The 24929-nt window shown below is 51.4% G+C and overlaps 8 protein-coding genes across 8 annotated transcripts; 5 read left to right on the forward strand and 3 right to left on the reverse strand.

Annotated features, from left to right (window-relative positions):
* Positions 1-680: 680 nt before the first annotated feature.
* Positions 681-1449, forward strand: M436DRAFT_59416 (uncharacterized protein; the record flags this gene model as incomplete). Its single annotated transcript, XM_013576581.1, has 4 exons — positions 681-728; positions 813-857; positions 899-912; positions 1032-1449. The coding sequence occupies 4 exons, from the start codon at positions 681-683 to the stop codon at positions 1447-1449; spliced, it is 525 nt and encodes a 174-aa protein (XP_013432035.1).
* A 546-nt stretch (positions 1450-1995) lies between these two features.
* M436DRAFT_68614 (DUF846-domain-containing protein) lies at positions 1996-2691 on the reverse strand (the record flags this gene model as incomplete). The annotated part of the gene is made up of 3 exons (XM_013576738.1): positions 1996-2147; positions 2220-2549; positions 2607-2691. 3 exons carry the CDS (start codon positions 2689-2691, stop codon positions 1996-1998), a joined length of 567 nt encoding a protein of 188 aa, XP_013432192.1.
* Positions 2692-2973: 282 nt separating this feature from the next.
* On the forward strand, positions 2974-3980 carry M436DRAFT_34806 (beta subunit of citrate lyase; the record flags this gene model as incomplete). Its single annotated transcript, XM_013576110.1, has 2 exons — positions 2974-3013; positions 3070-3980. 2 exons carry the CDS (start codon positions 2974-2976, stop codon positions 3978-3980), a joined length of 951 nt encoding a protein of 316 aa, XP_013431564.1.
* A 23-nt stretch (positions 3981-4003) lies between these two features.
* On the reverse strand, positions 4004-4942 carry M436DRAFT_77305 (uncharacterized protein; the record flags this gene model as incomplete). Its single annotated transcript, XM_013576883.1, has 1 exon — positions 4004-4942. One exon carries the CDS (start codon positions 4940-4942, stop codon positions 4004-4006), a length of 939 nt encoding a protein of 312 aa, XP_013432337.1.
* A 203-nt stretch (positions 4943-5145) lies between these two features.
* M436DRAFT_77306 (uncharacterized protein) lies at positions 5146-6729 on the reverse strand (the record flags this gene model as incomplete). The annotated part of the gene is made up of 1 exon (XM_013576884.1): positions 5146-6729. One exon carries the CDS (start codon positions 6727-6729, stop codon positions 5146-5148), a length of 1584 nt encoding a protein of 527 aa, XP_013432338.1.
* Positions 6730-8330: 1601 nt separating this feature from the next.
* M436DRAFT_77307 (NEDD8-activating enzyme E1 catalytic subunit) lies at positions 8331-9898 on the forward strand (the record flags this gene model as incomplete). Its single annotated transcript, XM_013576885.1, has 6 exons — positions 8331-8395; positions 8443-8544; positions 8596-8601; positions 8651-8730; positions 8781-9254; positions 9309-9898. The coding sequence occupies 6 exons, from the start codon at positions 8331-8333 to the stop codon at positions 9896-9898; spliced, it is 1317 nt and encodes a 438-aa protein (XP_013432339.1).
* A 461-nt stretch (positions 9899-10359) lies between these two features.
* M436DRAFT_10148 (uncharacterized protein) lies at positions 10360-11764 on the forward strand (the record flags this gene model as incomplete). The annotated part of the gene is made up of 2 exons (XM_013576026.1): positions 10360-10482; positions 10538-11764. Coding segments are annotated over 2 exons (1350 nt in total), but the record flags the coding sequence as incomplete, so codon positions are not given.
* A 12203-nt stretch (positions 11765-23967) lies between these two features.
* On the forward strand, positions 23968-24466 carry M436DRAFT_13954 (uncharacterized protein; the record flags this gene model as incomplete). The annotated part of the gene is made up of 2 exons (XM_013576038.1): positions 23968-24106; positions 24279-24466. Coding segments are annotated over 2 exons (327 nt in total), but the record flags the coding sequence as incomplete, so codon positions are not given.
* Between the last annotated feature and the right edge of the window lie 463 nt (positions 24467-24929).

Raw genomic sequence — 24929 nt, forward strand, 5'->3', positions numbered from 1 at the left:
GAATGAGCTCGATAGCACCACCAGCGCGTAAGCGCCCTGAGCCAGAAATTCAGCAATCTGATCTGTGCGTCAGGAGTAGTTTCTATTGCAAGTCCTCCTCGATTATCTTGTTAAAGTTTGTCGTCCCAGGGTGTGATGTCCTGCTGCCGCCGTATAGACGGGTGTCATCCAATGCTTCCTCTCCGGTCTTCGGCGAAGATCTCTTGTGTGCTGATTCCTGAGTTCATTTGTGTCCTGTGATATGTTGGAGAACTTTAGAAGCTGGTATGGTGCGCGTCAAGTCGGCGTCTCTTGAGTCTGTTTCCAGCTTAGCCATAAGACTTTCATTGGTATTAGCAGGTCTAGCTTTCAGTCAGCCCACCCTAGCAAAAGTGCAACCTACCCGAGCCCCTGAGGTAGAATATAAGAGTCCTCTCTCTCTCTTTCCTTCTCCGTCCCTTCTTTTTTTTCCTGACACGTCTACCGCATCGATCGCGTTTCTAGCTGAGTTCCCTCTCCTTTTTCCTCCCTTCTCCCTAGCACTTCTCCCCCGGCACCTCCCCCTTCGGGCAAAGGGACCTCTGTTTTGAGGCACTAGTAAGGAAGAATATCTCTCGCTTGCAGGCTTAAATGAATACCAAGAGAGGTGTCTTCCGAACAGACTAAAAACATTTCAAGAAAGTCTTTGCTACTAGGCTTAAATGAAATACCTGCCGAAGAAGACGTCAGTCCTGCGCCGATTGCGAAGGGTGTGTGATTTGATTTTTTTTTGCGACTCGCTCTCGTGTCACTGGTTTTTGGTTTTATTGATGATACTGCTGATTTGGTCTTAGTCGAGGGATAGGGATGAGCTGTGGTTTGAATTCCATGTGCTGATGGTATGTCGAGAGACTGCCACAAAAAGGAACTGTGGTTCGAGTCCATGTGTTCGTGGTATGTTGAGATACTACCACATCTTTTTATTCTTTTTTTTTTCGATGTGTCGCTGGCATTTGGCGCCGGGGCTTGTAGAAGAAATGTTGATGGCGTTCGGCTTTTGGCATGTGGTATAGGGGCATTCCTCATCAAGCCGCTCGTGAATCCCTAGTCGTATCTCCTACTCCAGTGTCCATTTCCCAGCTGCTCGATCACAAGTCTCCGTCCGCGCTATCGTTGTTCAGTCGTCCATCGCTGGCCCCTGCTATCATCAGCTCCTACACGATGCGACTCGGTCAAAAGCGGAAACAGACCTCGATCGTGCTTGCCCCCTGGCCATCCCTAGCCTTGTGCTGCTCACCAGCCAACACGAATCCTTCTACACTCTCAGCAGTCGACCAGCTCCCTCGAGACCTCGTATCTGTCTCACAAAACGCCCGTTGTCCGTCCTCGACGGGTGGCTTGTCACTGCGTATTCCATTGCGGTCATCTTTGATCACACGAGCTGGACCAGCGCGTCCATTTGTCGCGTCGTTCACTGTCGATACGCTTTGATGTCACCTGGAACGAGTCTGAGCAAGAAGAAAAGAAGAAAAAGACAAGCACCGTGGGTAGGATTCGAAACAACGACCTCCCGAACCTCGAGAGAGTATTAGGTTCTTAGGGAAAGCGGATAGGGGCTTAGGATACCAGTTGGCGTATGCTGACCACTGCACCACCACGGCTTTTTTTTGGTGAAGGGATCCTAACATTTTCCAAATATAAGGAATGGTGTAGAGGGTGGATCGTTGCGGGAAGCGAGGTGGCGTGAGAGAGTTTACATGGTTGGTGTCTGGCAATGGCCATAATGAATGGCGGTCAGCAGGAAATGCGGCGGAAGGGGGAGTCTATCACAAAGCATAAGCACGAAGACAAGATACAGTCTCAGCAAAACTACAGCACAAGCATATAAGACAAGAACAGGACAGAGCAATGAACACAGAAGGAGCTTTTGCATTTGTTTCTGCACCAGTGTAACAAGCAAGAAAGGTGTATGCAGACAGCAAGCAGAACCAGCAACTAGAAGGAAAGAGGGAAAGTACATGACCCAGCTTTTGTCTCTCATCTGAAGAAACGACCCAGCACAGCGCCGCCAAGATTGCTCGCAAGGCCGCTGGCAGAGAAGGCTCCAGTTGCGATATTCGTGGCCTGGCTGAACTTGTCGCAACGCGAAAAGGCAAGGGTATTCGTAACAGCAAGCACGATGGCGATGACTAGTCACAAAGTGGTTAGCAAAGTATTCCTTCTCCCAAATTAAAATCAGTAAAAGGAGCAGCACAACATACCAACCAAACTCAACCAAATAAAATGCAACCTGAAGATTGCAACAATACCCAACACAACCCAACTGACGGGCTGCGAGTACAAGGCCAACCAAAAGAACCTCTTGTCGGTCGCATTGATCTGTCTTGAATCCGGGTCCGCAGATTCAAACACCCAGTTTCCATCTCCAGAGGTAGCATTGACTTCATTCCACCAACGCAGCCCCACCAATCTTCTTCCAGCAATGTTTTTGAGATAGTAAAAGTCGATGGCGAGGAGGATGATTGTTATGATGAAGATTAGGACGTAGTTTGTGCTGAAGTAGAGGCCGAAGAGGTAGGTCAGGAGACTTGCTGTGAGAGAGAATTAGTAGGGTTGGAGGGGACAGGGGCAGAGGGCTGGAAGCTTACACAGACGGAATCCGAGGAAGCAGAGGAGGGTTATGGGGTGTGAGCTTAGTCGCCAGCTCAGAGAGCCTTGCTGGGGGGCGTCCATGGTGGTGGGACGTGTGGTGGGTGAGGGAGGTGGTTTGCGACACGCAGCTTGTATCGAGGCAGCTGCTATCGGAGTGGACAGCTCTAAGGGACGCGTTGTATGTTTGACTCGTGCTCATGAGTCTTCTGTGGCTTGTTCTGTTCGTGCGCGAGTCGTCGAATTGTGGGGAGAGCTCCGCGATGCCGGTTCCGTTCCTCGGTCATGCTTGGATCCCCACCATGATGGCATCAACATCCATCTTGCTCTTGAATCTCTTCAAATAAACACTGTATACAACCAAACATGGCCGCTTCACCAATCGTGCGTCGGGCACTTCTCTATGGTAAGTACCAACAACTACACATCACCAATAACCGTCTAGCTGAGATACGAACACAGTCCCCGGCTCATCAATGCGCTTCCTCGAAAAGTCACGAGGCGTGGCCGTCGACACCATCTGCTACGATCTCGAAGACTCAGTGACCCCCGGCAAAAAAGCAGAAGCACGATCAAATCTCCAAACCATTCTATCTCGAGAGCGAGTAGCAGGCATCAAAGAACAAGCTGTTCGCATCAATTCCGTGGATAGTGGTTATGCACTCGACGACCTGACTCAAGTGCTCAAAGCACCCAATCTCGATGCTCTGGTTGTTCCAAAAGTAAACAGTGCCTCTGATTTGCATTTTGTTACTGATGTTATTCGTCATGCTCTTCCTGAGCGACATGGACCAGACGCCGAGTCTCCTCTTCGATTGATCGCTTTGATTGAGTCGGCAAGAGCAGTCATGGATCTATCCGCCATTTGCAAGGCATCGCCATATCTGAGTGGTTTGATCTTTGCTGCTGAGGACTTTGCGCTTGATCTGAGTATCACACGGACACCCGACCTCAAGGAGTTTCTGTATGCCCGCTCGGCCATTGCCACGGCGGCTAGAGCTTTCAATCTTCCGTCCACCATTGATTTGGTCACGACTGCGTTCCGTGGCGAACAAGGTCAGCAGGTGCTCAAGGAGGAAAGTGAGGGTGGTAAGAGGATGGGATACAACGGCAAACAATGCATCCATCCCAGTCAAGTCGAGCTGGTGCAGGACATCTTTAGCCCTAGCAAGGAGGAGGTGGAGTATGCCGTCAGAGTGGTGATAGCAGATGAGAAGGCAGATGTCCAAGGCAGAGGCGCATGGACATTGGACGGAAAGATGATTGACGTGCCTGTGGTAGGCAAAGCCAAGGCAGTCGTCAAAAAGGCAGAGTTGTGTGGCCTCGATGTCGCATCTGTGCGAGAAAAGTTCAAGGATCAAGAACCAGAGTAGAGCAGTACACATGGAAATGACTTTCAAGAGGCGTCTTTGGCGTAAGCAAGCGCTCTGTGGCCTCTTTCCTGACCAGGTCCGTTTCCGTGTCCTTCCGACCAACACTCCTGGCAGTAGAGATCGCCGTCGCAGCCTATACATTTGATGGTAGCGTCTTCGTTACAGATGCAGCACCAGTTCTCCATGTCTTCGTCTGTGTACTTGGGCAAGTTCGACTTGACCCTCTTCTGAATGTTGACAGGCTTGTTTGCTGGGTTGAAAGAAGGTACTCCGGGCAGTGAGAGAGATGCGAATCGTGCCGAGAGAGCGTCATCAATATTATCATCCTGGTTGGGAGCAGGCGACGATGGCAGCTCCGTAGGCGCAGACGGCAACGTCAACCCATGATCACCATTCCCTTCTTTCTCGTCGCCTTCCACTTCTTCTTCCTCCTCCTCCACGCCGCCGTACTTCTTGTCAAACTCAAGCTCGGCGAGGACACGTTGGATATAGTCATCCGCTTCCTCGTCATCTTTCTTGTCCTGATTACGTTCCGTGTCTTCGTCTTCCTCGTTCTCATCCTCGTGTTCTGGCTCAATGACGCCGACTTCAATATCCAACTCTTTGCCTTCTGTATTCTCTGTCTCTTCAGCGGGCAGGGCACTCTTAGCCTCGGCCATCAAGTCGCGGATGCGCTCGCCTTCATCACGCTGAACACTCCACTGTTCCTCGGGTCCAAGGTCGCCAAGAAGTTCTTCAATCGTACGGTCGTCTTCTTCATTGTGTTCTGTGTCTTCTGTATCCAGTGATGGTGGACTAAGTGTGCTGTTGGGTGTTAAGCTGCGGAACCTTGCTGTTAGGTCGGAATCGGTGGTTCGTTGTGGTGTTGACGGCGAGTCGAGGGAGTCTGTCTTGGATAATGTGACGGGAGATTTGCGCAGGGCGTTCAGTCTGGCGAGGAGGGCGTCGTCTTGGTCGAGCATGATAGTATGTGAGTTTGTGGTTTGTGGTTGGTGGTTGGTGGTTGGTGGTTGGAAGTGAGATGATGTCGTGGTTCGGAGTTAAGAGAGAGTTGCGTGACCCTGACCAGGTTCTTGGCTTCATCGTGGATGCAGCGAGACACTATATTTTGATAGATATGGGTGATTGACTGTATTTATAGTAGAAGGGAATAGAACGAGTTATCTCAGTAGTCTACGAGGTCGCCAACCAGCAAGCGTTGATACTTGTCAACCACCTCTCTAGTCTTCATCAACACACTGGCAGCCAGCATCCGAATCCTCTCGCCCTCTTCATCACCTCCACCAACCCTATCAAACACAAGTTCCACCCACTCTTGTGTCTCAATCAGCTGTTTCGAATGCTCTTCTGCCAGTCGGCGTTTGTCGTCATTCATGTCCAGCAAAGTGAGAGTCGCAAAGAGCACAGCCTCCAACACACTGACATCTGCCAACGCATTTGTTCTAATACTCAAGATCAATTCCCAAAATTCTGCCGTCATCTGAGGAAGACTGATTGTTCCTGATCCAGCCGCGTGTAAAATCAGTGACAGAGTCTTGAGATAGGTGCTAAGCAAGAAAGGTTGGAAATGCACGTTTTCCGCTCCGTATGCCTGCAAATTCTGCCACCATCGTCCGGTCAGAGGGAAGAAGAAGCCTTCTGCGACAATCTTGGCTAATGCGTTCGGTATTACCTTCTTTCTCTTCTTTTCCACTTCCATACGTGATGAGAACGTTCTGACTTTTAGGATGTTGGGTCCAGACATTTTGTCGGCTGCATCTAGCGCCATGGGCTGTATCATGGATCTTTCTAGCTTGGACGCGATTCGAGCGATTGGTGCGTTCCTCTCAGCAGTGTACATCTTGTGTAGTCTTTCAGGAAGCTGTTTGCTAGGGAACGAGGTTGCTGCAATCTTCGGATTGAGTTCCTCGTCCTCATCTTTGTAGCCTGCCAGCTCTCGCGCACCCAGCCCCAGAACGCTCAGGACGGTAGTGCGTTGACTCAAGGAGTAGTCTCCATCGAAGACTTGTCGTGCGAACCATGGCGCCATTTGTGCGGGGCTCGATATCAGTACAGCAATCAGTGCCTGCAAACGCAGTTCTAAGAAGTCTTCCATGTCGAATGTATCGCCAAGTCCTACCAGGATCGATGCGAGCTCAAGCGCATGATCACTGACTTCTTTGCCGAAAGAAGTCTTGCGACGGATCAGAGCAGCAGCACTTTGCAAGGCCAGACTGTGTCGTTCGTAATTTTCAGAGTCGTTCAGTCCAGCCATTAGATCTCGGATATATACTGGCGCCTTTGGCTTGTCACGGTTGATCATGGTCGGATCCTCATCCTCGTCTTCATGATCAGAGTCTGGCTTGGCGTAAGGAATGAGATCGTCGTCTTCCTCGGAGTCATCCAGGACTTCCATGATCCTAGGTCCTTGAGGTTCCTCTTGGATGATAGGCTTGGGCGTCAGCTTCGACTGGGTGGGCTTCTTTGTCGGTTGGAGTTTTGCAGTGGTTCCTTCTGTAAGCTTGTTGGCGCCAAAAGCTTCCTCGATATCTTCAAAGTGACCAATCTTGTCGTCGACCTTGATAAGCCTCTGGTACCATTGCGCTTCCGGCGTCTTCAGGTCTTCAATGTCAAAGTTCATTTTAGATCCTGGCTTGTCCACAAGATCGGATATGGCCATACCGACAACCATGCCGAGGAATCGGGCTCGTGGTGATGACGAATTCAAGCGATTTGACATTCCATTCAGATGTGCGCTGGATCGAGCCATTATGAATAGAGACATTGGTTGAGCTCTGTGTGCATATCCTGCAAGCAGGAGTAGAATCTGAGCGCAGGATTCTTGCTGTAAGATTGGTGAATGCTTTATGAAAAGATTGTCACCAAATCTTTTCATGGTCTTCTCCAAAAGCTCTTGAATAGGATCTTCGAGCACATTCGCAGTTCCGTTACTTGCGTGAGCAAATGTAGAAACAGCTGCCCGGCGCAGATTAAATGATTCTGAAGCATTGAGCGCTGGATCCGAGAGCCATGTCTCAAGGTGAGCTCTAACAGCCTCACTGCCCCCTATCAGTTCTACAACCAGTGCCGAGGTTGCAGAGATTATGGACGGCGTTTCCATTGAGACATCGTGGAAGTCTGGGAGCGATGTGAGGGATAGGCATGCTTTTGATAAAACCTTGAAAGTCTGGTCGAGAATTTGCCTTTGTTCGTGCACCTGCAAATTTTGTAACAACGATTGCAGTAAGGGGCCGGCGTCTGGCGTCACAAATGTGATCCGGATATGAATCTCCTCAACAACTCGAACTGGAAGACTTTTAGTACCTGGATGTCTTCAATATGGTGTTTTCATATCCTACCTGGATAACCAATACCGAGAGCCTTGCCACAAAGTTGCGCAGCAGCTTTGATCGTGCTTATGTCTTTTGTGGTGTGCTGTAACATTGTACAAACATTTCTGCTAAGCCAAGCAGAGTATTTTGAGCCACTCGAGAGCCAGGAAGGCTCATGTTGACCCCCTGTAGACTTTACGGTATCCTCGGCTTCTGCTGCAGCTGCAATGACCTTTCCTGTGCCTACCAATGCGAGGAACTCTTTCCACAAAAGTGTCCGTTTTGCTTGATTTTCGACAAGCTTGTCAATATCCGTGTATACATTCCGAGCCAAATTATCCGAGTCCAACAGTTGCAATAAGACTGATGTTAGATCGGATAATGGCCGCGTTGCGTCTGGTCCCTTAACACTTTGGCGGCTCGACTTGTGTTGTGAGATCAGAAGGCGAGTTTTTGCTAGAACAGCACCAATACCAGCTACACTCCTCAGGCAGTTTAAGATCAAGAAATTCGTTTGATCATGGCTACCCCAGAAATCTGGCAGAGTGGTGTTTATGAGTTCGTTGACTACTTTGGCAGAAGACGGCGTGGGTATCTTGATATCGAAACCAGCGGATCTTTGAGACGGCTGGCTCAAGAATGATAGAAGGTCATGCAGTGTATCTGTATCTGGACTTGATCGTAAAAGTTGTAATACTTCGTCAGGCGAAGTAGGTGCCTTTCGAACAGTACGAGCTGTTGGTCTTTGTTGGTTGACTTCTTCGACGATGAGATTGTTACTAGTCGGCTTTGATCTAAGGGAAACAGTTGACACGGCCGTCAGAAAATCGCCCATGGTCCGACTTCGTTTGGCGACTTGTTGGCGGTTTTGAGAACAGTCGAAGCAGGACTCCAAGACGACAACTCGAAGCGAGCGCTTGGACCGTGCATGTGTTGTGCCTAACGCCGCTAATGCCGGACGACCGACGCGATGACATCGACCTTCGGGGCATCTCAAACACCAACCTTGCACGCTCAATTCACTCACCTCTGCTTGACCATGGCTACAGAAGTTGCATCGCAACCCGATCCTACTCTAGGCGTGACAGGATATCGCGCGAGATGGTCAGCAAGTTTCTCTGTCCACTCTAACCAAGACTAATGCAGTGTAGGAAGCATCTGGACACAATTCTCTCGCGTGAGGGAGCCTTCACAGACCCAGACTTTGTACCCGGCGACGTGGTCATTCAAACCCTCGAATCAGCAAGAGTTCTGTAGGTGAAGAAGCATCGCATGATCGATCGCTTGGAGCTAACTTGCGACAGAGTCATGTTCGTACAACCCAAACTCCAAACTATACACCGACCTAATCCTTTGCAGCGGAGCCGGTGGCCTTGGATGTGAGATCCTCAAGAACCTTGCCCTCTCTGGCTTCAAGAACATCGATGTCATCGACATGGGTACGCCGAACCCTCGCCATTTACTTGCTCCATGCTGAACGGCCAAACAGACACGATCGACGTATCCAACTTGAACCGCCAATTCCTCTTTCGCCAGTCAGATGTTGGATCATACAAAGCTGAGGTGGCCGCACGCTTCGTTGAGAGTCGCGTCAAAGGAGTCAAAATTACGCCATATTGTGGCAAGATCCAGGACAAAGATGAGGACTACTACCTCCAATTCAACATCATTGTCTGTGGCCTCGACAGCATCGAAGCGAGGAGATGGATAAACGCCACATTGGTCGGCATGGTGGATGACGAAAACCCCGACTCTCTGAAGCCTTTGATCGACGGTGGCACTGAAGGGTTCAGAGGCCAGTCTAGGGTCATCCTTCCTACTGTGACAAGCTGCATCGAGTGCCAGCTGGATATGCATGCTCCTCGTGCTGCCGTCCCGCTGTGTACCCTAGCCACCATTCCTCGCCAGCCCCAGCACTGTATCGAGTGGGCGCACCTCATCGCTTGGGAAGAGGAGCGCAAAGGTGAGTCCAGCTGGAAACGGGCAAGTTTATGATTGAGACACTGACGTCCTCTAGACATGACTCTCGACACGGATGACACCGAGCACATTTCTTGGTTGTTTGCAAAGGCGTTGAAGCGTGCGCAGGAGTTCAGCATTCCAGGTGTCACGTACTCGATGACACAAGGAGTGGTCAAGAACATCATCCCGGCAATTGCGTCGACCAATGCCATTGTGGCGGCTTCGTGCTGTAACGAAGCATTCAAGATCGCGACTAGCACGAACCCTTTTCTGGGCAACCCCGGTACCAACAACTACATGATGTACAGTGGGGACGACAGCATCTACACATACACGTTTGAGCACGAAAAGAAGGCCGACTGCCCCGTGTGCGGCAACCTGGCCAAGGAGATATCTGTTAAGAAAGAGTGGACCTTGCAAGACTTTGTCGAGCATCTGGCCGAGAGACCTGAAGCACAACTCAAAAAGCCATCGATTCGGACTCAGGAGAAGTCGCTCTACTACTTCTCACCTCCCAGTCTCGAGGCGCAGACTCGGGCCAACTTGAAGCGCAAGCTGGATGAACTGTTGTCGGACGGACAGGAAGTGGGAGTTAGCGACCCTGCTTTCACCATCGACTTCAAGTTCAAGGTTCGCTTCACGTAGCACGGTGCTGGAAACTGCATAGGAAGCGAGGATGATGGAGGTCTTTTTGAGATGATGGGAGAAAGCATAGCGAAGGCGTTACGGGACGACACATGGCTGAAAGATGGAAGACCTGGACTCAGCTTAGACGAATCGGTATACGATAGTCGAATGTACAAAAGTCGATCAAGCAGAATGGTGTTACAAGAATGGTGATGATATGTTGGTTCGATTTGGCGGGGCTGACGACGCCTCGGTCGAATCGTGTCTCCAAAAGGGGCAGGCAGTTTAAACAGGAATTGTCTACATCAGCAACTCGCAACAATGAGTGCAAACCTGCCGATACCATGAGCTATCAATATGCAACGTCCTACTCGACGTCGAAAGATGAAGGCCGCCTGAACAACTTGTGGCAGCGGGTGTTGCGACAGTCGCAGTACGACGCCAAAGGGAAACCGAGGACGAGGCTGGCCATTGTCCGCCGACGTCTGTTGACACTACCCGCCGCCATCTTTGCTGTGTGGTTCTTTGTCTTGATATGGGGCGAGCGAAGCGTCTTTCACAGCAGTATTGATGCCTGCAAGTGGGACCAATGGGAGAAATGGGTGCGTCTAGCCCACATCGCATGCTCATCCATCTCTAGCTAATCCCTTCCTACAGCCCTCGGACGCGCAACCCCACCGCATTGCACTGATCGCAGACCCTCAGCTCGTCGACCCACACACGTATCCCGGCCGCCCATGGCCTTTGTCCTCGTTGACCATTACCGCGACCGACAAGTACATCAAGCGATCCTTCTACCTGCTACAACGCCATATCGACCCCGACACAACTCTGTTCCTCGGCGATCTGTTTGACGGAGGAAGAGAATGGTCTACACACTTCCAAGGCTTCCTGCCTTCGGACCAACAGTGGAAGAAATACGGCGACAGGTACTGGCTCAACGAGTACAACCGCTTTGGCAACATCTTCTTCGAGCAGAATCAAGTCACCGGAGGACGGCCTGCCCACAAAGTCAAGAAGTTTGTTGCCAGTCTGCCTGGAAACCATGACCTGGGCTTCGGCAATGGCATCCAGGTACCTGTCCGAAATCGCTATCAGGCCTACTTTGGCGAAGGTGACAGGATAGACGTCGTCGGAAACCACACTTTTGTCAGCATCGACGCCGTCAGCTTGAGCGCAATGGGTCAGCCAGACAGCTCGCCAGAGCTCTGGAACTCGACCATGCAATTCCTCGACAACGCCCAGCAGCTCAAATACAAGGCCGTGCGTGCAGTGCTCAAAGAACAGCAAGGTCTGATACCACACACACGATGGGCGCATGCTGTCACACACCCTCACGATCTCGGTCGGCAGCCCACAAAAGAAGAGCTGGCGAAAGAATCAAAGCCAGAGTTTCCTACCATTCTCCTCAGCCACGTCCCCCTGTACCGCCCAGAAGGCACTCCTTGTGGCCCCCTCCGCGAGAAGTACCCGCCCAAAGCGCCGAACCTCAAGGTCGACAGACCAAACGCCATTCGCATCGCCGGCGGCTATCAATACCAAAACGTCTTGACACAGGAGATTTCAACCACAGTTGCTCAGAAGATCGGCAACATTGGACATGCCTTTTCAGGCGACGACCACGATTACTGCGAAGTCGTACACCCGGACTACGCTTCCAGACACGACAGAGGCATCCGCGAAATCACAGTCAAAAGCATAAGTTGGGCGATGGGCGTCCGCAAACCAGGCTTCCAACTAGTCAGTCTCTGGAACCCTGTCGACGAAAACGGAGAGTCTCTCCGCGATGGACCAACACTGCAGACGCACCTCTGTTTGCTTCCCGACCAACTCGGCGTGTTCATTCTGTATGGCATTCTGGCTGCGTTCTCCATAATCGCTCTTGGCATCAACACCCTGGTGCAAGTCAGAAACGAAGAAGCAGCAGCCTCGACAAACTTTTCCCACCTGCCTACCTCAGAGCCAGCAAAGCCGCCGCAAACTACAGAAGCATACTCAAAGTCAGGAGCGATAAACTCGACTTCCTCAACGGACAAACACACAAACACCACCACCACCCTGTCCGCCCGCACTTTCAACTCGCGCACCCGCAGCGTCAGCCCTGCGACCAACACCAGCAACGGCTACACCCTCCCCACCACCCGCCCGGGCTCCTCTCTGATCGAAAAAGCAGGATATTATGGCAACAATCCTGAATATCAAATGTACAACAAAGAAGAAATATACGATGAGAGTGATGATTGGGGTAACCCGATTTTCAAAAAGGAAAAGGCGATGAAAGTTAGGGTGCCAAAGACGTTTGGGAGAAAATTGATAGATAGATTTGCGAGGGAGGTTGCAATGGCTGGGGGGCCGGCGATGTTGTTCTATTGGTGGTTGTTGAGGAGGTAAGAGCGGAAACATGTCACTTGTGGTTCGTTTGAACTTCGTGTAGAAGATTGATATTATCATTTTTTATCTTACACGTATGACTTTGTGCAAAGAGGTTGATGTGTCCATTTCCTTTCTGATATCGTGAGGCACATGCATGTTCTTGAGAGTCATCGCAGAGGGACAAATTGCGTGCAGAGAGGAAGGGATACAGAAATCTTCATTCGAAGAGCTCTTTGAACGAGCAGACAATAAAATCAATAGTTATTCAAAACCTTCTCCCTCGATCATAGAAATTCATCAAAAACAAAAACGCCCCCCTTGTGTTCCACCCTCCCCAAGAGAGAATACGAAAAATCATCCCTTCTCATCCATTCTCTCACTTCGCACCTACAAGAAGCCCTTACTAAGACTACTTATCCTCTGCGGCACCTCGAGCGAAGGCGGCAAAGGACCAATAGAGCTTCCTCTTCTACTCCCATTACCCCCCGCATCACTATACGCAGCAAGTGCGCTTCTCCTCACACTGCCCCTCTCAATCTGCAGTCCCTTGATGCCCTCCAACTCCCTCTCCAATCTCAATCTCGTTTCTCTTTCCTCCCTCAACTCTCTTTCTGCACGCTTAGCAGCGAGTTGGTTTGACGAGTCAGAGGCTTGGAGCTCGTCGATTGTAGCCAACAACCCAGAGATCTTGTCGCGCGACTTGTTGATGTCGTCGGTGAGTAGCGAGACGCTCTTGTCGCGACGCTCGATCTGGGATTGCAGGTCGCGGACCGTGCGGTCGACGTTGCGTACGCTGCGGGCTTCGGTGTTGCGGGTGTGTTCGATATCTTCAAGTTGGGCTTCGAGTTCGTGGATGCGGCCGTTGAGGAAACGGACATCTTGACTTACGCTCGAGTAGCCCTTGGTTTCCAGGTCGATGCACTTGAGTTGCAAGTCCTTCATTGATTTCTCGAGTGCTGCTTTTTCTTTGTGCAGGTTGACGTTATTTTCGCGCTCGGTGACAATGTCTTTCTGAATTTCTTGGGCGAGTGCTTCGGCTCTGCGCATTTTGCCAACGGCAGCAGCGGCGACGTCTTCTTGGTGTGCAAGTGTTGACTTGAGCTCGAGCAGTTCGCGATCGGTGGATGCTGCACTGCGTTTTGAGGGAGAGCCGTGCTGGGAGAGGTCTTCAAGACGGTCAGCAGCCTCACTAAGACGTGCTTCCAGTCCCTTCTTCTCCTTGACAAGCATGTCCCTCTCGGCAACGACATCGTCGACATTGGTGCGAAGGCTGCGAACCTGGCTGAGGAGATCGACAATCTTGCTTTGAGCTTCGTTGTGGGCATTGACTGCCTCGTCTCGGGAGTTGGACAAGTCTTGCAAAGCAACATCAAGACGTGACTTCTCCTTAGCCCAGGTTGAGCTGTTCAAGACTTCATCGTCCCATTTGTTACGCAACTCCTCCAACTCGTCACGAAGACGACCGTTCTCTCCGCGAACATGAATAACATTCTCGCGTTCAATCTCAAGCTCGTTGCTAACGGCGGCAAGTTCTGATTGGTACTTCTTGCGAGTCTGCTCCATCGAAGACTCCTTGTCTTCAATGTCCATAGCACGCTGAGATCTGTAGTCTTCAAGCTCGTTCTGCAGACGCTTCTTCGCTTGGAGAGCACCGTCGAGATCAGCAGACATATCTTCGATTCTCTCCTCATACTGCTGTGTTTGGCGCTGCAAGTCCTCAACCAAGGAGTCCATGTGCTTGCGTTCCGACATGATGGTTGCGCACTGGTCTTCAACTTCTCTGGCCTGGGTCTTTGCAAATTGTTCTGCTCTAGTTGCCTTGAGGACAGCGATCTCTGCCTGCTCGAGTTTGCCGAAGTACTCGTCAGCTCTGGCACGGTACAGATTCAGGCTGGATGTCACATCAAGCAGCTTAGATGTCTCTGCGTCGAGTCTGATCTGGAGGTCAGAGAACTCATCAAGCAGCTGCTGGTGACCTGCAGCCTCCTGTTCTCTTTCATATTCCATGTCGGCAAGCTCAGACTTGATATCGCGAAGCTCGACATCAGACGAAACCTTGCTCTGCTTGATCTCGTCAAATGCAGTCTTGGCCTCCGAGAGCTCGGAGATGGCTGCGTTGTGCGAAGCAAGTAGTGATTTACGTGATTGCTCTTGAGAGTTGATGAGGTCAAATAGCTCCTCGTGGGACTTGGTCTGTACCTCGGACAGAGAGAGCTGACCGAGACGAATGCTGTTTTCCAAAGCAGAAACTTTCCTAGCAGAATCGTCCAACATGTCGTGCAATCTGCTGTTCTCCAGGGAGAGCTTCTGGACTCTACGGAGTGAAGGGCTCTCGTCTGACAGATCCTGCTTGGACGGACTGCGGCCAATTTGAGCTTCTAGGTGTCTATTGTGCATTTCAGACATCTGGAGCTGATTTTGAACCATCTCAAGCTCAGCAGCAAGATCCATGCGGCTATTAAAGGCAGATGTATCGTTGGTCCGGTCAGAACGTGCAGAGTCGGTGGTATAATTGCTTAGATGACGCTGGTTGGATGGTGTGTGCACAGGAGAGAAAGGCTTTCTAGACTCCCAGTCTCTGCGCATAGGGCCAGGTGAGGCACGAGCATTGACCTGGTTCGAGTTCATTTCCTCAAGCAGAACGCGCTTAGCGTTGGCGTGCTTGTAGTCATTCTCTTGCATTTCGTCCTGGTGGTGAGCACGTAGATCATTCAACTGGGATTCAGCGCGAGCAAATTTCTCATTCGCGATACGGAGAGCTTGCTGAGATGCTTCCAGCTTCTTTGCCAGATCGACAGTGCGAGCCATGTCGGGCTTCATACCATCAAAGTTGGAGGGCAAGTTCTCCATGTCTGGGTTGAATATCTTCTGGAGAAGTGTGAGTTGCTCGCGACACTCAGCAAGTTCATTGTTAGCGTTGTCAAGGCTGTTCTGTACGGCACGAGTATTGGTTTGGGCCTGAGTACGAAGTTGACGTTCGGTCTCAAGTTTGCGATTCGCCTCAGCGAGTTGAAGATTGACAGTCGAGGAAGCTTGCTCTGCGTTCCTGGTGGTACGGTGCTCACGAGTGATTTCGTGGTTGAGATCCTCTAAGCTGAGCGTAAGCTTCTCCTTCTGCTTCTCCAATGAATTGATTGTCAAGTGTGCATCTTCAAGCTGGCGCACGAGCTTCTTTGAACTCTCCTCGGCGTTTATCTTCTCGGCATTGAGCTGGTTGATCCTCGACCGCTGTGTGTCAACAGCACGCGAGTTCGAACGGGCGATATCCAGATTCTTTTGTTGGAGCTTGTTCAAGAGAGCACGGTTGTCGTTCTCGGATGCGGCCAGACGTCCCTTGATGGTGACCAATTCACGCTCGAGGCGCTCCTTGTGCTGATCCTGGTGGAGACGGAAAGAATCATTACCGGAAATGAAGTCTTTCATTCGCTGCAACTCTGCTGCCATCTGACTCTTGCCTGCCTCGAGATCCTCGACTTGCCTTTCCATATTCTGTAGATCGCGTCGTAGAAGAGCTTGTCGCTCGTTGGCTTGACGAGTCACATTGCGTTCGACAATGGCTTCGGCCTCGATCTTGGACTCTTGAAGATCCAAGAACTGCTTTCGCAAAGTCTGGAGCTCGGATTGGTAGTCCTTACGCTCCTTCTCTGCAGCGGCACGAGCCTCGTTTGTTCTGCGTGTGACGTCTGATTGAGCATACATCTCCTTCTCAATCGTGACTTTGGAATCATTGAGAGCATCAAACTCTCGCTGGAGACTCTCATATTCACTCTGAGCAATCTTCTTGACATCGTCACGCGACTGACGCTCTCGGCTCAGGTCAGTCTGAACTTCGAAGAGTTCGCTTTTAAGATCTTCGATCTGCTTCTGCAGCATCTCAGCTTGGGTGTCTGCTGAGGTCTTGTCTTCCAAGGCTCGCTTGGCGTCTGCGACTTCGCGCTCAAGCTGGAACTTCTGCGAAGTCATGGCCTCCATCTCGGCCAAGGTACCTCGTAGTTGACTCTGAATGCTGTTGTGTTGACTGGTCAGAGTTTGCTTCTCCTGCTCAAATCGCTTGCGATCGTCTTGGAATCTTTTGAGGTCGGTCTTGAGGATGGTGAGCTCACTGTCTTTGCGACGGATCAAATCCTCGTAGCTAGTCGAGGTGGAGGCGAGTTCAGACATCTGCTGGCGGATCGAACGGTTCTCGTCCACAAGATCCTTGATCTTCTTTTTCGACTCTTGAACATCTTTGCTGGCAGTTGAGAGCTTGAGATCGAGTTCATGGTCGTTCTCAAGCATTTTTGCCTCCATGTCCTGAAGCTTACGATCCTTAAGACTCAAATGACTTTGGAGCATCTTGATCTCTTGATCAAGCCTCTCCTCCAATTCAGTGGTCTGCGAGCGAGACTGCTCTACTTCAACAAGCTGTGTATTCAGGGTGGTGATTCGGGCATGCAAATCGGTCTTTTCACCATCCAACTTGGTAATGATCAGAGTTGCGTGCTCCACTTGTCGATGCCATTCATCTGCTTGCTCTTCGGCCCTCTTCTTGGCCTCCACAAGTGCCTCGAGCTGGTCTTCCAATCTCTCCTGGTCCTCGAGGGCGCCTTGAAGCTTCTCGCTCAACTCAGATTCCCTGTCCTGCAGTCTTCGGAAGATGTCCTCCTTGTCAAGTGCAAGAGATCTCTCACTCTCGAGAGTTTGCTGGATCTTTTGTATCTCAGATTCGGCGCGCCTGCGTTCGTCTTCAATCTTGAGTCTGGCTTCTTCGTCTTGTCGCATCCTCTCCTGCAGCTGCAGGATCTCCTCCTCGCGCTTCTTGACCTCGTTAGACTGTCGCGTGGCTCCGAGAAGCGGTCGCATGGTTACGAAAAGGTTCCACCACGGATTGGCTTGCATTTGCTGGTACGCCCTGAAATTACTTTGAATGATGCGAGTTGCCTCAGCGCGGTATAATCTCTTGTGGGCAATCCTTCTTTGGACGTGTCCCCTCGCAACAGACTGGAACCTCTCTATGATCTCTCTGATGAGAGCGTCACGTTGTTCTTCCAGTTCGGCAAGTACTCCAGCTCTGAAAAACACTTTTGTGAGACCAACGCGGTACCAGGATGGGTCTAGATTCAGCTTCTCGAGGATCAGTTTGGCTGCAACCTGACCCTCAAGTGGGCCTTTGGGCATCTTTGTGCACAAAACTTCGTAACGTGAACGGAACTCGGCAAAAGGCAGCCGGTTTGGGAATCCAGTTCTCGCGATACGAATACCCTCAAGGACACCGTTGCATCGTAGCTGGTCGAGAACAAGCGGTGCGCAGAATTGTTTCGGGCGCTTCTTGTGATTAGGGAGAATACATCTGACGAAGTGGGGATGAGTCGAGTGCAATTGGTTCATGAGCGTTGACAAGTTCTCCTTGTGCCTTTGTGCAACAGTTCTGAAGAGACCCTTCTTGACTCGACTCCTTGTTGCACCAGCTTCTTCGTCATTGTCTTGGCAATCTGCAAATAGATGGGAAACATGCTTGTTGGTAGAGGCGGCGAGAAGACGAGTCACGTTGTCGTTCATGGGATCTTTGTTTTTCTCCAGCCAGCCTTCGGTGGAGTACTCCACGTCAGCAGCGTAATGAGTCAATGTGAATCCTTGCTTCAAAAGCGAGCGGCGGTACTTGGAGGACTTGCGATCCCAGAGAGAGTTCAACTTCTCGGTGAATGACTTGTCAGTGGCTTTGGGCATCACCGAATCTTCGTCCAAGCAGGAGAAGATACCGATGGGATTGGTGACTTCGATGAGCTCGATGGTAGGCTGCAAATCTTTGCCGAAATCGATAAACTTCCACTCAATCTGCTCTCGAGCGTACTCTTCCTGCTCTAGTACAAACATGTGGTGGTTGAAGAACTGTTGCAGTTTTTCGTTGGTGTAGTTGATGCACAGCTGCTCGAAGCTGTTCTCTTCGAAAATCTCAAAACCAGCAATATCCAAAACACCAATAAAGTAGGTATCATCCATGCCAGATCCAGATCGATCCAGCTGCTTGTTGATACGGTCCACGAGATTGCCGAATCCGCGTTCATAGATACCTTTGGCCAATGCGTCGATCGCTAAGCGCACTTGTTCTGGTGTTTGGACCTTCTTGACCCATTCTCTGCCAGCCTTGACACGGGGATGAAGCAAACCTTCGACAAAAGGCTCAACAGGAATGCCGACCAGCCGGCAAAATTTCTCGACACTTTCCATCGAGTTGGCAGCTAGAGATGCTTGGTCTGCGCGCATACTTTCTTTTGCGACAGTGATGTTACCCAGGTGGAGAATGGCAGCAACTGTTTGCAGGATCGACTTCTGGTCTTTGTCGTTGAAGCCCATGACGTGAAAGGCCTCGATCAGGTAGTTCCACTCATCCTTGTCTGAGACTCCCGAGATGACATCGTTGCCCTGCTTGGTATACTCGAAGTCCTCAAGCTCCATGCCGTCAAGCATGAATTCAGTACGGGTGGAATCGTCCACACCGGAAAGTAACTGGTAGAAAATGTGGTAACTCCTTTCTTGCGAATTCAAACGGACCACTCTGCTCTTCTCAAGGAGATACCAGTCGATGAAGGCTCCAGCGATTTGGCCTGCCCGGGTGAAAGCGATACGAATAAACTTGCCGAAACGTGACGAGTTGTTGTTCCGTACAGTCTGAGCGTTACCGAAGGCTTCGAGAATAGGATTGGCTCTCAGAATCTGCTCGGAGAGGTTGGAGGGCTGTCGTGTGTTGTTCTTAGCGCGAGGGGTGTCAGACGTGGCCACGGCGGCGAGATACTGAATGACTTTCTTTGTGTTTTCTGTCTTTCCTGCACCAGACTCTCCTGTGACCAGGATGCTTTGATTTGTGCCTTCGTCCACAAGGTTCCTGAAGGCCTCGTCGGCCATGGCGAAAATGTGTGGTTTGGTGTCTTCGCGACTTCTGCCTCTGTACATGTTGACATAGTCGCGGCCGTAGATGGGAAGGGGGCAGTATGGGTTGATGGTGACCAAGAAGAGACCAGAGTAGGTGTAGATGAGGTCGGCTTGGTAGCGCATGTGCAGGTTGTGCACGACTGAGGCTTCGTTCAGGTGGGTCAGTTCAGCCATGTCATCGGCCTTGTCGAATTTGGCAGGGTTGACCTTGTCGACAGACTCCGAGTCTACATCGCGTTGCTTGATTGTGTCAGCAGGCGCCATTCGGAGACGGTGGGATGGCACATACGCTGCCGTCGTCACATTGGACTCGCAGTTGGCCATCGGCCAGATCCTCAAGAACCCAGCCGCGGACAAAGGCCTGTTCAGTATCCTTAACCCAGACATAACGCTTGCCCGAAAAGTCGTTTTCGCCCTCTATGCCTCCAACTTTTTCTTCGGCGCCGTCCAGACCTTCTGCTTTGATGAACTTTGGAGCGAAGGTGCCTGTCGGAGGAGGCTTGATTGAACCTCTCCGTGAGACTCCGCGTTCTAGAGAGCCGAAGCCGAGCTCTGCAAATGATTGGTGACGTGCGTGTCCGTTGGCCGTGGGCGGAGACATTGGAGGCGGTAAGACGGAGGAGCGAGATCGAGTATGGCCTGGAGGCGGACCGGGAGAAGGGGTGGCATTGGCAGCGGTATTCGGGGTGTCTCGCCAGCGCTGGCTCCCTGTAGGAGTGGCTATAGCCATGTGGGGTGGTCACTGTTTGATTAGTATAGTGCGATGGTGTTGATGGTCCCTAGGATGACATATGGGCGTGTGGTGTGAGCAATGGCGGGCTCTCAAAGCGGCATTTCCAGGAACTAGGATAGTATGTACAGGCACATGCACTGCAGGCGGTATAGGAGAGTCTCTGCGGTCGCAATGTTGGTTGCATGGGAAGGATGCAGGTGTTTTGTCAACAAACGCTAGTCGACGATAAACAGACGGCCCGCGCTCGTTTTGCGCGGGACGTTTGAAACTCCAGGCCACTCACACTGCTTCGACCCAATTTGACAATTTGTAGCGTCGTCACTTTCTGTCTGGTTCTGCTCACTGTCCACCGCGAAAGAGCAAGTAGATACAGTCTCTGGCTCCTGGCGCGCTTGGATAAACAGACCTGTGCATCGCGTCTAGCTGGCCGGTACTGAAACCCCTACGTGAATATCATCGCGCTTTCCCAACTCGAGCGCACGCATACTGTACCTGCGTGCTTGCCTTTCACGCGACGACAAGACACGGCGCGCTCCATGGCGCATTTTCCTCCATGGCCTCCAGCCGCTGGTTCGCCATATAATCATCCTTCCAACTATCCTCCACCGCCGCCTCTTCCTCCGTCGACAACAGGACAGACCATGGCTCTACCGCCAGAGCTGCAGGCTCTGAACATTACTCCTCAGCAGATGGCTGCATTATTAGGCCATCTTCAAGCTGGCACTTTCCCTTTTCCTCCTCCTCCTCCTCCTCCTCCGCCGCCGCCTCCACCGCCGCAGTCTTACCAGTCGGCTGCACCCTTCGCGCCTGTGCCCTTCCCACCTCCTGTTCCAACGCACGCTGCTTTCGGTCAGCATCAGCCAGTACCAACCGCTGTTCCTTCCCACATGGACATCGATCGCGAAGAGGGCGAAGTCAGCGATGCCTCGCAACACGTCAACCGTGTACCGTCCGCGCCCACTTCAAAGAAGCGCAAGTCGCGTGCATCTCAGCTAGCCCACCGCGCTGCTCCTCAGCCCAGCCCCTCGTCCACTCCCACAAAGAATACCTCTGATGTAAGTCAGCCCTCGGTACAACAGAAGAGAGAAGCTGTCTTGCCTTTCATTGCTGCATTGCACCAAGAAGGCTTTACCTTCGACGAATTCGTCCGTGAGGGTTTTGAGGAGAACCTGCTTCGTCAAGTCTATCAAGAGTTGCAAATCCCTGTCTCCTCACCACAAGTACTCAGTGCACAGGCGTCGGCCGCAGAGACTGTGCCTGTAAAGACTACAAGTGCAGCATCCCATCAGCCTTCTGTTGTAGTTCCCGCCAAGGAGACCAAACCCGCTATTCCAATCAAGCAAGCGGCACCCGTGAGCCGTCAAGATTATCTGGCACGCTTGCAAGCCGCAAAGAACAGGAAAGCTGAAGCCGCGCCCTCCACGGGTCCCGTGCTGCCTTCGAAATCTATAACGCCACCTCCGGCTAAGACCGAAGATGCACCTACACCAGTCAGGATACCTACTCCAGTCCAACCCAAGACCGACCATGTGCAAAATGCCGTTTCTTCGTCGGTTCCGACGAACACCAAGCAATCTCAAACCACAGAGTTGATCCGCAAAAAGATGGAGGCATTGAAGGCGACTCAGCGTCGTTTGGCCAATAACACACCTTCTGGTTCCTCGACTCCCGGTCCTCTGCCCACTACAGGTCAACCTCAACTCAAGACTACACCGCCACTACCCACCGGCTCTTTCTCCGGCGCTCCGCAGGCATTCCCTCAGCTGGCAAATGCAAGTTTGATACCTGGCTTACGCATGTCAACTTCAGTAGCGAAATCTCCACAGCCTCAGCTCCAGGTTCAATCTGCAATCTCTACTGCGCCGTCTACTTCTAGCGCTTCGGCAGGTTCGTCGAAAGACGTAACACCTCAGCCTACTGTTACATCGTCTGTACACATGATCAGAAAACGTCCTGTTGCATCCGACCTCAATGAAGCACAGAACGTTCCCGACCATCACCCTTTTAAGAGGCCGTTCGGGAAGAGTAGGCAGAACAGTTTTGATGCTGCGATGATCATTCAGGTCAGCGATGATGAAGACACATCTGATGATGACGATGATGAGCTGAACAGTACAAAGCCCTCGGTCAATGCCAGCATGGCTCTTACAGGCCAGCGTAACAAGAACATCTCCGATCTGCCTGCTCTGCGAGACTTCCCTCAGCGCTCGGCAGCATTCCAGAAACAGTCGGGCATCTTTACACCACCCCTGGGAACACCCGGAGTAGCAAGCGACGCTGAAGAGCTGAGGCGTAAAGAGCTGGAAATAACATCCCTCAATCAAAGGATACAAGAGTACGAGAAGCGCAAAGCCGCGCTAAAGGCCAAGGCTAGCCGCACTGAAAGTCAGCCGCAGACTCCTTCGCAGATGCTCACAACCTCTGAAAAGATGTCCGCACTTCCTACCCCTAGTGCCGCAGCACCAAATGCACCTACGTCGGCCACAAGTCGGTCTAAGGAACCCACCGATCGGCGCACCGAACTGAAGGCTGCTTTGACTGCACGTAATGCCGATATTGACAACCAAAAGGCTAGAATCCTTGAGATGCAGAAACAGATGGCCGACATGCAGAGGCAATACGATCAAGATATGGAAAACCAACAGAAGCTTCGTGAAGAACTTGAGGGCCTGGATGTCGACACTGAAGGAATGACACAATCCGAGATGGAAGCTAAGAAGCAGGAGATCGAAGACCTTCAAGATTCGAAAACTGCCGAGTCCGTATCGAACGGGGCTCGTGCAGACAACAACTTTTCGGTCACGAAACCGGCTGAAGTTGACGATATGGATGTTTCTATGAGTGAAAGCGATTCAGACAGCTCGGCAGATGATACAGCGACGGTGCATCAACCAGAATCTTCCAGGAGAAACAGAGATACGACAACGTCCAGTCCTGGTCGTGCAAGATTCCTCGACGACATCCGTGCCGATCGTGCCAAAGTAGAGCAGGACAGGCCTCAAGCTGACGAATCCAGCTCTGATTTGGATTCAGGCTCGAGCATGTCTGAGAGCTCAGAATCTGAGGACGATGACGAAGAAGGTTTAGAGTCCAACAACAACATGGAGACAGGCGCATCTGACGGCGTCGAGTCAAGATCTGGGAATGCCGAAAGCGTCAGCAAACCCGCGAGCGCTGAGGCTGAGGTTGTCGAATCCCAGGATAAACTGGCATGGCTATTCATCAGGAACCTACCGTACTCTGTGACCGATGATTCTCTCCGCTCGTTCTTTGAGACATTCGATGTGTAAGTCTCACAGGGTTGATGGAGGATACAAAGAAGTGCTAGCTAACTTGAACGGAAATCAGCAAACGTGTTCATCTCCCACGGCGCGCGGTCGTCAATAAAGCTACAGGCCATGGCTTTGTTCAACTCCCTCTCTCGCAAGCTGTTGCTGCGATCGATCAGCTAAGCGGATGCCAGCTACAGAACCGCAAAGTTACTATCCAGATGTCGAAGTTTGAGCCCAAGCTACCTCCCTCGCCGTCACCCGAGCCAAGTTCTGCTACATCTGACAGCAGTAGCGATGATGAAATGGACATCTCGACAGACTCTGAGGATGAGAGCGAAGACGATGCAAGCAACGTTGCGAATGCTTCGAAAGAGCAGAAAAGGGTTGCTCCTACCGGTACATCAGCGGATGACATTTCGGCTTCGGACGCATCGGCTGATGAAGACGACGACGAGAATATGGACGAAGACGAAGACCGCATGGACCTTGAATCCTCGGACGCGTCTTCCGAGGATTATTCACCCGAGCCTGCAGCTGTTCCCGTTTCTTCGTTGCCTCCATCTCAGTCTGGTAACAACGCCAGATTGAGTCTTGCTGACGATCTAGCTCCCGAACTACAGCCAGCTGCTGAGCAACAATTAGGCGTCTCTGAAACGGTAAGTTTGACGAACAAAGGTCAGCGTGTGCTGACAATGGTGCAGGTCGACAGTGCCCCTTCAGATGGCACAACTTTCAAACCATACGAGTCTCTGCTCAAGAACTTCAAGGGCTACCGTTACCATCCCGATTATCCTCATGAAGTACCTAGTGGGTATCGTTCGTTGACTTATAGTCATCAGATTGATCCCAACAAGGAGCTCTGCCGCTTTGAAGTTGCATCTGGTGTCTGCAACGACAGCTCTTGCGAGTATCAACACTTCAGTGACATGGCCGTGTCCGGTGCGTCTGAGGGCGCGACCTTCTGAATTTCTTTTGTTCATGCCTTCACCAATCTTCCGACCTTTTGCTTCCAATCGGCGACCACGCATGCTTGGCACGAGATGGTCCACCACCCTATAACGCGTTCTGATATTGTACGTGCGGTAGCTGACTTAGGACACTGACATTGCAGACGATACTCTTCTTCTCCAAATGGGCATGAGCGGCAATCCTGGCAAAGACGCTGAATACAGGCAAGGCTTGAGAGACATCCTACAACAAATGAGGGATGACGGCAACCTCGAAACCGAGGCTGTGGCTACACGCGTTGCCCAACACCGAAGAGACTTCTTGAAAGATCCCTCTAACATACTTGGATTGATGTGAAAAGGGTCCAGCGATCGAGACTTTGATCTCATAGGCTGCTGACCTGATGTTCTTGTCACCCGTCTGCGCAATCGCAGGGGCGAACGACATATATCACGACACAATTACGACTCGCATACAGCGGTCGTCAATACTTGCCAGTGCCTGACGACTTGTCAGAATTCGTATGTGCAGAAGGCGTTTTCTACATTGACGACAAAGAGTCAGCAGTCTGAAAAATTGTAGACTCCTGTCGGATGGAGGACGAAAGACAGAGCGTGGATAAGACGCAATTATTGCAGAAGCCGAGCGGAGATGGTCGACCGGCGAGGTCGGCTAAGAGCATGAAAGAGGCCGTGCCTCGCAGCCTCTCTGCCAAAGCCCGTCTACCGGCGGCTAATGATGATTCGGCATGCAGTGGTCCGATAAAGGATGAAGACCAATAGAAGGCTTCAGCCATAATCAGATAGAGAAGAAA

The sequence above is a fragment of the Aureobasidium namibiae genome (genome assembly GCF_000721765.1).
Source record: "Aureobasidium namibiae CBS 147.97 unplaced genomic scaffold scaffold_1, whole genome shotgun sequence".
NCBI classification, from domain to species: Eukaryota; Fungi; Ascomycota; class Dothideomycetes; order Dothideales; family Saccotheciaceae; genus Aureobasidium; species Aureobasidium namibiae.